Below are 11,824 nucleotides of genomic sequence, written 5' to 3'. Positions count from 1 at the left end.
ACAAGGCAGGCTCTGAGGGCTGTGCCTGCAGGACAGCTGCTCCTCCTGCCTCACCATAAGCTGTTCACACCTCAGCATATTAGCAAATTGACTAATTACAGCATTAGTCTTGCTGGAAAACATCCTTTCCTGTCTTTTCACAGGGTTGCTGGGAGGCCAGGGGCAGGACGCAACAGCCCTTTGCATCAAACATAGAGATCTAGTAGTGAAACGGGCAAGGCAGCCTCAGCGTGTGGACTGGGCTGGATTGCGTGCCAGTGATATCCTCTGCCCAGGGACAGAGCAGGACGGGTCTGTGGGGATGCTGGTGCTGAGCTGCACCCTGGCAGATACTATGAAGAGGACAAAAATGTGAAGTGATTTCAGCAGCACAGCCTCCCACATTTCATGTGGGTGTTCGAGCTGTCCATGGCTGCTCCTGCCTGACACAGAGGGTCTTTCTCAGCAAAGGCTTACAGTGCTTCCAGAAGGATCCCTTTGGTAGGAAAACTCCTCAGAATGCCTTTGCTCTGAAACACAAATGAGCTGCTTTGATATGGATCAGGGAGCTGAATTTTGTTGTTTTGTTTGCACCGAACTATGAAAACACTTCCCTGTTCTAATGAAATTCCCTGTCCCCAGTAAGCCTAGTTCTGCCCAGATCCCAGCCCAGCACTCTGATTTCATGGGCTTCGTATTTTTTAACAGCATGATGAAATACTTCCTATTTTTGTATGATCCAAGCAATAGTTTCATCCCCCCTCCCCAGATAGATATACTTTAAAAGTAATACGTGCATAATACATCAAGAGTCTGCACCATTTCCCTAGATGTGTAGTTTGAGAGTGAGGTGCCTCCCAGGTCTCTTTCCCCATGCTGTTTGTGTGGGCTCCATTGGATGACAGGCAACCGCCTGTTGTGTCCCAGGGCTGTGAGTTGTCACTAGCACAAGCCATGCTTCAGGCAAGAGAATCGAGCTCTTGCAACGTCTGCGGGCACAGCTGCCATTCTGCCTTCCTCCTGTGGGGTCTAGCATGAGAGGGCTGAGACCTGACAGCTCATCACTCACACCCCTGCTTTTGGAAGCTGTGTTTTGGAGAGGTGGCCATGACAGCAAGGAGGAAGAAACGGGGTGACACCTTACAGGCTAGTGAGCTAAACTGGCCTGTGTTGTGCTCAGGACTCAGCAGAGCAGAGGGGAAAGGAAACTCAATCGATTTGCAGCAACTCTACTTCTAAAACCCATTCTGCAGTGACTGAGAGGGGACGGGAGCATGTACCTGCCCTGGCCTCTGCAAATGGAGCTGACGTCTCTCTGGTAGGGGCCAACTACAGGCTGGCACTACCCAGTTTCTGTCCCAGTGAACTGAAAAGGACCCAAGGCTGGGAGAGCCATGGGCACAGGAGCTCGTGAGCTGGCAGACAGCATGGGTGAAGCTGTTTGCATTGCTCCAGCCAGGGCTGCAACTGCAAGGATGCCTTCCAGGGCCAGCGCGGCCAGCTGGGAACTCAGCCAACACTAAATTCACACCATTCTTTTACAAATCAGGTTGGTAAGACAAACACGAGGCATAAACTAGTGTGATTTCCATAGCAACCTCAGTAGAGGTTGAAAAGTCTTTTGTAAACATAGGGCTGAACCTGACGATCGGCTCCAATTTTCTTTAAGGAAGGGGGAAGAGCATGGGGACTTCATAAATTCAGGTCATACAAATGACCCATAAATCTCAGGAGGAGCCTTTCCCAACCTCTCTGTTGCCCTTTCTGTCACCCTCTCCACATGCACAGCACGAAGCTGTCTGAAACCCAGAGCCCAACTTCACCGCTCCAGCTTATCTCCATAAACTACACAAAGGCTTATGCCCCTCTTCCATTGCAGCTGACCTTTACTAGCTAATTCACTGACGCACGCACAGCCCGAGCACATGCCATGCCATTTCTGTAGGGCCACAGTGGCTTGACAAGAAATTTGGCTTGCACAGAAGCCTGTATCGCAGCCAGCTCCGTCTTCTCTTCCCCACTCACGGCTTCCTCCGTCCCTGTCAGACCAGCGCGGATCTGGGCATACAAGGCCTCAGCTGGTCCAGGCACCGTTCCTGCAAAGCCGAGGAGTGAATATGAATGCAGATGGCACAGCATCCCCCCTCTGCTACCTGCCTGCCTCTCCAGCGCCCGGCAAGGCCGCGCCGTGGGGAATCACGCTGCCGTTCATCACTGTCAGCGGACAAAGCCTGCGGGCAGCACAGGCAGCACCGGTTAATTACCAAAGTGACACGAACAGATGGTGCAGGCAGCCTGCCGGGGAGGCACTAGGAAGTCCCGTATCGCTTACACTGTCACGGGGAAAGGATTTGGCAGAGCTGAGGGTGCCAGTGTGAAATGCACTGCATTTTCACCCTCCTCGGGGCTCTGCTGTCAGGGGCTGAGCCCAGAGCCTGGCCAGAGTGCGGCAGATGCCGGAGCTGCCTTGCTACGGGGGTCCCGTGGGGGACAGGCTGTGCTCGCTGCAGCCCGGAGAACGTGCTGGGGGGGGGGACACACGGGGGAAACCAGAGCTCCAGCAAACGCAGCTTTCGGGGGAAGCGGGCCCCACAGCTACAGCTGGGACCTGGGAGAAGCGACGCAGGGGCCGACTTCAGCCCCCCAGCGAGGCCGCGCCAGGGCCCGCAGCCGCCCTCGGCCCCCGGGGCACACTGCTGAGGGGCGCCGCTGCCTGCTTTGGCCTGACGGCCCTCGGCCGTGCCCCAGGGGCCTGGCGGTCCCGTCAGACGCCCGTTTCCCCCGCGGGAGCCCCCGATACGCTGCGTGTTCTCTTCAGCGTGCGGCTCGGCCTCGGCAGGCCGGGACCCGCCGCCATGACGGGCGGCGGCGGCCCCGCAGGCCGGGCGCGTCGCGCGGCGTGACGTCGGCGGCGGGGCGGGGCGCGGTGGCGGTTGGAGCATGGCGGCGCCCTCGGCCCCGCGGCCGCCCCGGCCCCGCAAGGAGCCGCAGCCGCTCGTCATCCCGCGGAGCGCCGCCGAGGAGCAGCGCCTCCGCCTCGAGCGGCTCATGAGGAACCCGGTGAGGCCACCCGCCGGGCCTCTGCCCCTGCCCGGGGCGGCGGGCTCGTGAGGGGAGAGGGAGACCGGTACCCCCACCCCCCTCGGGGTCCGTGAGGGGAGAGGGACCGATATTCCCCCCACACCCCCCCTTCCTCCTCCCCGGTTCTGTGAGGGGAGACGGACCGACTCCCCCCGCTTCCGACTCCCCGGGGCCTGTGAGGGGAGACGGAGCGATATCCCCCTTCCTGGTTCCGTGAGGGGAGAGGGACCGACCCCCCCTTTCCTCCTCCCTGGGTCCTTGAGGGGAGAGGGACCTGACACACACACCCACCCCCCGCCCCGGGTCCTTGAGGGCAGAGGGACCGATCCCCTTCCGTGGCTCTGTAAGGAGAGAGGGACCAGCCCCCACCTCCTTCCTCCCCGGGTCCGTGAGGGGAGAGCGATCGGCCCCCCCTTCCTCCTCCTCTCAGTCCGTGAGGGAAAAGGGAGCGGCACCACCACCTCCCCTCTCCCCGGGTCTGTGAGGGGAGAGAGGCCGAACCCCCTCCACACACACACCCGCCAGGCTGGCGTGAGGGCAGAGGGACCCGTCTTTTCTGGGCTGTCGTGAGGGGAGAGACCCTTCTCTGGGGACCCAGGGGGAGGACTGGCCCCTCAGTGCTCTGCCTGCTGGTCTCTCCTCTGCCTGCTGCTTTTAATGAGGGGGGAGCATGACCCTGGTTCCTCTGACCGGGTGTTTTGATCCTTGTCCGGAGGAGGAGGTGTTTGGCAGGCAGAGACTCTCACCCTCCCTCTGTGTGTGCTCGAGGAGGCTGAGGCGTCCCCGCACCTCTGACCTTGCACCATGTGTTCTCCCTTCCCTGCTCTTCCCGGTCCTCCATAGATCTAGCATGGAAGGTACACAAATGCCTTTCATCGCTTCCCAGACTACTGGTAGTGGGAGTATACTCAGTTTCTGCGAGTGCTTGGAGGTGCTGACTTGCTTCCTTCTAGTTTCCATACTGAAAAGAAGCATAGACACCCCTAATCCTCCTGGGTTTTGTTGACCTGCAGGCCTGAATGTGGGGGAAAGAGAGGATACCTTCTGATTCTTGTTTGCTGCCTGCTTCTGATCCTTATGCGTGAAGAAATTACTACAGCTGTGCTCCTTCTGAGATCTGTCAGCTGATGGAAGAGGCTGTTGTCAGACATATACCACCTGTCAACAATGTGTTAAAATTGCAGACTTTGCTCCTAGAAGATACTGATGACTGCTTGGTTTGTTCTTGCAGGAAAAGACTGTACCAATTCCTGAAAAACTGAATGAATGGGCACCACGACCTCCCCCGGAATTCGTTAGAGACGTGATGGGTAAAGATACTATTCTTCAGATAAATCTAGGGTCAGCTACATTAAACTGAGGAAATTGTTTAACAGAAAAGACCAGAAGTGGTTTTCTGTTGTTGCTCATTTTGCTGGAGAAGAGAGGTATGAAATGTGCTTTGAGAGTTGCTTTTTCAAGTTTTATTTGGTTCTTGCGTGCCACTTTCTGCTTGTTGTCAGAATGCAAAGTGAACAATGCCTGTGGCACTCCAGCATGTGGACTGTGTGCAATGAAATAAGCTGCTGCTCTGGTGATGACAAGTAAATGATGATAAGTAAATCTGTCCTTTCCATGGATCTGAGAGTGCTCTGGAAGCTTATAATTATGAAGTCCCCATTTTGACTGCTTTGAGTCTGAATCTCAGGCAGTGAGAAGCAGACATGTGCAGCAGATATGATTGTACATGGTCAGGTAGGGAGCTGGTAGCTGTGCAAGGAACGTGACCCAAGTATTCTGCTTACACTTTACTTTTACCTGCAGGGATTGAATGTAGTAGTTGTGGTATAAATTGTATCTGCATGTAGAAGCTCTGGCTTTCTTTGGGATCTTCATCCTTATTAATGATCCTTTCTAGAGGCTGACTTGGTCTTATTTCAGAGTAATTGATCTGGGACTAAAGCTTTTATAGACTTCTGAATAAACTGTTCTGCTTATTGTAATTCCCTCATGGCTTTTTCAAATAGCTTTGCTGTGTGATTGAGTTGAGCTGTCTTGTTTTTCTGGGAGCACCTGATGTGCTGGGATTCTGTTGGTATCAAGAGCACCCCTATTGCAGTCTCAGCTGCCATGTTTTAATTACTAGGTGTCTTCTTTGAGGCATGTATTTGTGTGCTTTGCATTGAGAAATGGCTCAGGAGACAGAGGAAGAGAATGGAGTGTGATGTTGAAAGCTCCTGTGAGACTTCAACATGCAGACTAATGCCAGGAAGAGAGGGCTATAGGGATTTCATTTATGAAGAAATGGTCAAAAACTGTCAGTGGTATCTGTCTTGCACGGGAAAGTATAATATGATGGGGTTTATCACCTTTCTGTTGACCTTTATTTTTTGTATGAGATGCTGAAAATTAGCCAGAAGCAGCCTCAGTAGGATGTTTTAGCTCACCCCTACCTATAAGAGAATGGGGTGTGCATTTGATCTCTAGTTCTTTTACTGCCTCGATGTCCAGCTAAGACTGGATTCTCTCTAGGGGAGTAACTGACCAGTAGAAACTGCATTGACCCGTAAGTGTATGGTTTTGCAGCTTGCTTTGGCTTTTGATTGTGAGTGATTTGAGCTTATATAAAATGGTGACACACTCTGTGTGTTGTTAGTAGATTTTCATCTTACAGGGCCCTTTCATGCGTCCTGTCCCTCAGCATCTAGCTGTAGTCATTTGTGAACATCTAGTATATGTTGTTTTCTAGTAGACTAACTCTTCTTTATTGTAGGTTCCAGTGCCGGAGCTGGGAGTGGGGAGTTTCATGTGTACCGGCATCTTCGTCGGCGAGAGTACCAGAGGCAAGATTTCATGGATGCCATGGCTGAGAAGGTCAGCAGGACTCTTTATAATTCCGCTCCCCCCTGCCCCCCTGCACCCCCGACTATTTGGTCTTCATTGCAAATGTTTTGTTTCTTTTAATGTCATGTACAAATAATTCAGTTCCAAGCCACCCCTTATCAGAGGAAAGCTGTAGGAGTATGTGATATGTGGCGTCTTTGTCAGTATTGAAACATTTGGTGCTTTGTGTCAGACATGCTCCATCTTCTCTGTTCACTGGGGTCCTAGCACACAGTAAGACCGCGTGTGAATGTGTGTGTTCTCAGGTTGGTTTGAAAATGCTTTCAAAACTAGAAATCCCTAATACCACTGTCTTGCACAGATAGAATCAAAGCAAGTACCTGTGCACACAGTCCGGATCTCTTTCCTTTAAGTCTTCGTCAAGTAGAAGAGCACCTTTTTCAGAGAGCATTATTATTATACTCTCTCTTGGCCAAGATGAGTCCTTTGATCCGTATGTTAATGTTTGTTTCTCAGATTATTCTCTTGTTTTCACTGAAACGTTCTTTAGGGCAGAAGCCCAACCTCCCTCATCTGTTTTGGTGAGGATTCCTCCCTCCAAAGGCTTCAGTGTTTGGCTCAGGCTGCAGGTTAAAAATGCTCTCTGTACAGAAGTCATCCCTAGGAATACGGGTTTTGTAAAAAGAAGCAGCCAGACAAAACGTGGCAAAGCTCCCTTCTGTATTTTGCTAAAAGACTTCTTCCTAAAAGGACATGACTTTCTTTTAAAAGAAGTATTTTAATTTTAGATTGTGACCAAAGTATGACATGTGATCAATTACAGCAAAGACTAGATGAGGAATTCCAGAAGAAACTGGAGAGGAATAAGATGATTGCAGAAGAACAAACAGCAAAACGCAGAAGGAAGCGGTAAGGGCAGATTGTTCCCAGGAGGCTTGACATGGAAACCCTCATGCCCTGTGCCTCATCTGTAGCTGCATGCTTTGGGTAACTGCTATCATTCTGTGTCTACATCTCTCAGCTGAGAAGTCACGCTGTGGAAATTAATTTTGTTAATGTAATTGTTTGGTTTCTCAAGGTAGCTGTAATCTTGACAGGCTTTGCTGGCATGGCTTATTTTTCATGCCATAGCTAGCAGGATAACTTTTGACTGGTTGAGCAGCTTTTGCTGACACTGTGGTGTTGACCGCAGCATGCCTTACTGCATATTTGTTTTAACAATGTCAGGAGAAGTTTGTACATCTGGCTTAAATAAATATCTGAAACAGCTGACACCAAGCAGCTTAAGTGCAAAAATGGGTGCTGCTTAATGGGTACACGTATGGATTTGGACTAGCAGGGTGTGGCAGGGCCTGATGCTGTCCTCCCCTATACTGTCAGTGTGACTAGTCCAGTTCAGTCTGTGAATACTGAAAAGGCCACTGATGGGTGCAGTATTGTTAAAATCAGTAGCTACTTCTACCTACCTCACTGAAATACCTGGCAGGTCAAGTCTAGTAAGTTAGATGGAAAAATTAAAAAATATTAAATCCATCCTTCTCCTAAGTTTTAGACAAAGTGAAACAGTTACAAAACTGATGCTCTCAAGAAACAGTCTGAGCATTGTAATGCAGCAATACAAGAATTTAAATTCCACCGTGTGTGTCCACCATACCTTTCAGAAATAGCAGAGTATCATGGCTCAGCTCTTTCAGAGGGTCTGACCCTGAGCAGCCTCTCTCTCACTTCTTTGAGAATGGTGGTTTTACATCTTGTAGCTGAGAGTTGCTGCTGAAAGGCCTGTGCAAAGTGAGTCGCTGGCATATTAGCACAAAAGTGCACAACACAAACACTGTTGCCACCTTACTTTAATTTAGTGTGGTCCAACAGATGGCCAGCAAGTCAGATCTGGCCTGCTGCCTTTTCCCTGGCTGAGATGGAGAACAACTGTTCAAACAGCAAATGCTGCCTAAACACTTAACGCCTCCTTGTCCCCCTTCTGTAGTCTAATGGTGTAGGTACCAACCAGCTTTGCCCTGTAGGAACCCCTCTAACTTCCCTCACCACCCTTTTTCTTCTGTCCTGACCTAACAGGTACAGTACTTGGTTCTCTGTTTCAAGAGAATTCATTTATGGCATCAAGAGAGGAACATGAATCCCAGGTTGCTCTGCCTTGTGTCTGCCATTAGATTGCTGGGTTACCTTTGCTAGGCAAACAGAGCTGGGTTGTATGAACTGAAATTCCCTCTTACTCCTAATGCTACTCCTAGGGGCCAACATACTGACGAAGTGCAGCCAAAGATGAAGGTCAAAGCATACTGCATTTTTTTTTTTTTTCAATTAAAGTATATATTACTGGTGATGATTTAATTTTTTTTCCCCAATGTTCAGTTCCAGCAGTCTGGGTTTTAACACCATTTTCTCTTTTGGTTTATTAGGCTAGGTAGCTAAAATGTAGGGGCAGTTTCATTTTTGTTCCTTCTGTGTTCTTGGAGATTCTTGCATATTATATAGTTTTGGTTGCAGTGGCATCACAGAAGACTTAAAAAAAATTTCATTAGACTAAAAACAACATAGAAAACTTTCTATTGATCATGTGTTTAAGTTTGCTCTCATTGAATTTTCAGTTGAGGCCAAATTTAAATTGAACTTCTCTTCTGAAGACTGCTTTTCCAAGATGTCTGTAACGTCCTTTATCAGCGTATGAATGTGCAGAAGCTTGTTGGAAAAGAGTCTTTTTTTCTTTGCTTTATAGCCAGAAGTTAAAAGAGAAGAAACTGCAAGCTAAGAAAAATAAACTTGAACAAAAGAAGCAGGAAAAAGGTCAGTGAAATTTTGTTTTCTTTTCTCAAGACTTAGTGCTGTTGCCTAATTGGAGCCTAGAAGCGTTTGTTCCACCCCGTCCCAAGCATTCTCGATACATGGATAGGAAGGCTGAGCCTTAGGCTTGTTATTTTAGCTAATGTTTCAAAAGTCCTCTTTGAAAGCCATCTATGTTGAGATTTAATCTTACAAATAACTTGAGTGTTTGTGAATATTTTCCCTTTATTAGGGGAAGTTTTGGACAGCAAACATTGGAGTCCGACTTTGTTAATAGTGGATGTTTTGCTCCAGCAATTCTGACAAACTGCAGATTTAGAACATCTTTGCTAAAAAAGGCAGTATTGTTAAAGGCTGTTCTTTTTTTAAGTATATTTTGAATGTGTATGGGAAAACAGGTGGAAGAAACGCACAGCTTGAACAGCAAGAAACTGAGTTATGATTTTGTGTGTAAGAAATTGAGCCACCTTGGTGCCATCTGTTCCACACAACTATTTTATTTTGCATAGAAATAACGTGAAAAACCTGATTGCCTCTGTTCTCCTGCAGTTTTGAAAGTTAATGTTCAGCAATGTCAGTGTAACTGTTTGCTCAAACTTTTGAATACTTGTTGCTTCCTTTCAGTGAGTATGTTTTAGCTTACTCTTTCAAATAGTTGTCCTTTGTGGATTAGCACACCAACTCTGCAGTAATTCTTAGTCTTAAAGTTACAACGGTTTCTGATAATTCTGCTAGAACAGTGACTTGTCTGACAGTTCTACCTTATTTCTGCTTTGCTTTTCAGAATTGGATCTGTTTCAGCTGAACCATTGCCAGCCTCCCATATGAACATGGGAGGACAAATTAATCGTTAGGTTAATTTTACTTGTGACAGCAAGTGAATGTAGCAGCGTGGATTTTTTTTTTGCTGTTTTGTTTTGATTCTGTTTTTTTTAAAGCTACTCATTTATTTATTGTGACTGGGAAGAAAATTTAAGTATGAGCATACTTCTGTTCACTTTGAGTGAACAAAACAGGATACTCATCCCTTTAGGGAGTGGCTGGGGGAGAGGGGAGCTGGATCAGGGACTGGCACTGTGGTATGGGACTGCCATGTACCAGTTGTTGGGCTGGACTGCTTTTGTTCGCCACAAGTAAATCATCTTCAGGAAGCCAGAATCCAAACTCCCCTGTCTTTAGAACGGTTCTTAGCTTTTTACCATTTGTGGTTCTCTATTTACAAGAATAATAATAATAAAAAAATCAGTGGAGATAGAGGCCAGTGGTAGCCATCTTTAGTCTACTGAGAACAGGCTTGTCTTTTTCTAGTGTTGTGTGCCCTGGGTTGAGATCTGAGAGTTTTTCCAAAGTAACTGAAGTGTATTTGTTGGATGTGGCAGGCAAGCATCTATCTTCCCTTTTGAATGAATAAATAAAACCTCTGAGTTGCTTTCACCTTTGTTATAGTAAAAACATGTAGAGCAAAGCTTGGTGCTAAGTAAGGTCAGCTGTTAAAGTTGCATTATTGTACAGATCCCTAATAAAAAATGAAAGTGCCGAACTTCACCACGCGGTGGCATCAGACCACTAATCCTAAATCCTGAGTGTAACTGGTCAGAGCATGAGCTGAGTGTGACTTGGCCTGAGAAACAGTAAAGATACAAGAGCTGCTGGGAGCAGAAGAATGGCTATTAGATTCAGGTCCCACTTTATGCCATACCTAATTTTTATTATCTGTTATCTAATTTCTAGTAGCCATTTTCTGGTCTTTTAGCAGGCTTCATGAGTTTTCTGTGACCCTCGTTAATCTTACACATATCTTAACGAGTTTCTGTACTTGCAGTATACCAAACAGACTGTAAAAGTTCATGGCACCTTGTGGAATTTCTGTGAACTTGGATAACTGTAGAAATATACCGAGTCTTGCCTGTGGCTTTCTAGTGCCTGCATTCTTTAACTGTACTCTTGTGATACTTGAAAGTTCATGCCGACATGCAGAGGTGAGATTGCGAATGAGATAATCTATCACTTCAGCGTTTGACTACCTCCATTGAAATAATGTTCCGTAGGAGGTGGAGTTGTTTAATGATGGACTTGGCACAGTGGTAATATTGGAGGCGAGGGAATATTTCTCCAAGGGAGAATTTGATGTTCTGAGCTCTACATCACTCAGTAGAATTAATTTAACCTGATACATGTTTCCTTAGTATCTGGGACTACTTTGTTGTGAGATATTTAACAAGGAAGACGCACGGGAATATGTTATCCATCTGTACTAATTAGTGTGACCTAATACACGTTTGCTTAGCAGCTGAGACTATTTCGTTGTGAAATACTTAACAAGGGAAACACATGGGAATATGTTATCAATTCATACTGTTTGTGTTTTTAGAACCCGATCAATCTCAAGAGCGAGTCAGCAGCGAGGATGATGAAGAGGATAGCAAGGAGGAGGAAGAGAAGGAAGATGATGCTGAAGAGCCCAGTTTTGTGATGGGAAGAGGATGAGGCCTTTCAGGGACAGCTGGAAACACTGTTCATTGCTTTATATTCAGGAGCATGAAAGTCTTTCATCTCAGCCAAGCAGAACCCATTGGCGTACGTTGTATCTGCTTAACGGTGAATGACCTTCACGACACAGGCCCAAGAGATACTGATAGAGAAATGCCAAATAAGAGATTTTTTCTTAATTGCTTGTATAACTGCTGTGCAGTCTGCTCTAAGTTTGCTCTAAAGAGTCAGCCATAAGTCTCTGTGACCCTAGAGTTCTTTCTAACATGGCCCAGAGTGTTTTTCTGCCTGAAAGCTAAAACATATCCATTACCATTTAAGGAAAATATTACTGTGAGGGCTACGTATTCTACTTATGTCAAAGCTGGTAGCAGTGGGATACATGAATCTAAGGGAAGAGTATAACCTAAAGTAGAAAAGTGGTCTGTAGCCAGACTCTCCTGCACTGTGAGTGTTCTGAATTTGGGGTTTTGTATGGGGTCATCTCTAACCCAAAGAAATCAGTTTATGTTGCTAGACAAGTTCTATAGATTTTTAAGCAGGATCCCTTTTTTATTGCTAAAACTTTCCCTATTACTTTTCTTCCATGTTTTTTAAATTAATAAAGGGGATGTGTTGGATTGTTCTGTCTTCTTGTTTTTGAAGAGGATTT

At 47.1% G+C, this 11,824-nt stretch overlaps 1 protein-coding gene across 1 annotated transcript; it reads left to right on the top strand.

Annotated features, from left to right (window-relative positions):
• Positions 1-2,880: 2,880 nt before the first annotated feature.
• PRKRIP1 (PRKR interacting protein 1) lies at positions 2,881-11,792 on the top strand. Its single transcript, XM_069791415.1, has 6 exons — positions 2,881-3,039; positions 4,292-4,370; positions 5,813-5,913; positions 6,707-6,792; positions 8,618-8,685; positions 11,054-11,792. Exons 1-6 carry the CDS (start codon positions 2,920-2,922, stop codon positions 11,167-11,169), a joined length of 570 nt encoding a protein of 189 aa, XP_069647516.1. The 5' UTR covers positions 2,881-2,919; the 3' UTR covers positions 11,170-11,792.
• The last annotated feature ends 32 nt before the right edge of the window (positions 11,793-11,824 follow it).

This window comes from Haliaeetus albicilla, chromosome 9, assembly GCF_947461875.1.
Source record: "Haliaeetus albicilla chromosome 9, bHalAlb1.1, whole genome shotgun sequence".
In the NCBI taxonomy this organism is placed as follows: Eukaryota; Metazoa; Chordata; class Aves; order Accipitriformes; family Accipitridae; genus Haliaeetus; species Haliaeetus albicilla.
The sequence above is the reverse complement of the archived record's forward strand: the minus strand, read 5'-3'. Positions and strand labels throughout refer to the sequence as shown.

Bases quoted from the DNA above. Each gene is read 5' to 3' on its own strand.
- PRKRIP1 (XM_069791415.1), top strand. From the start codon at position 2,920: ATGGCGGCGCCCTCGGCCCCGCGGCCGCCCCGGCCCCGCAAGGAGCCG. The intron at 5,914-6,706 runs GTCAGCAGGACT...GATCAATTACAG, and splicing joins TGGATGCCATGGCTGAGAAG to CAAAGACTAGATGAGGAATT. The intron at 6,793-8,617 runs GTAAGGGCAGAT...TTTGCTTTATAG, and splicing joins GCAAAACGCAGAAGGAAGCG to CCAGAAGTTAAAAGAGAAGA.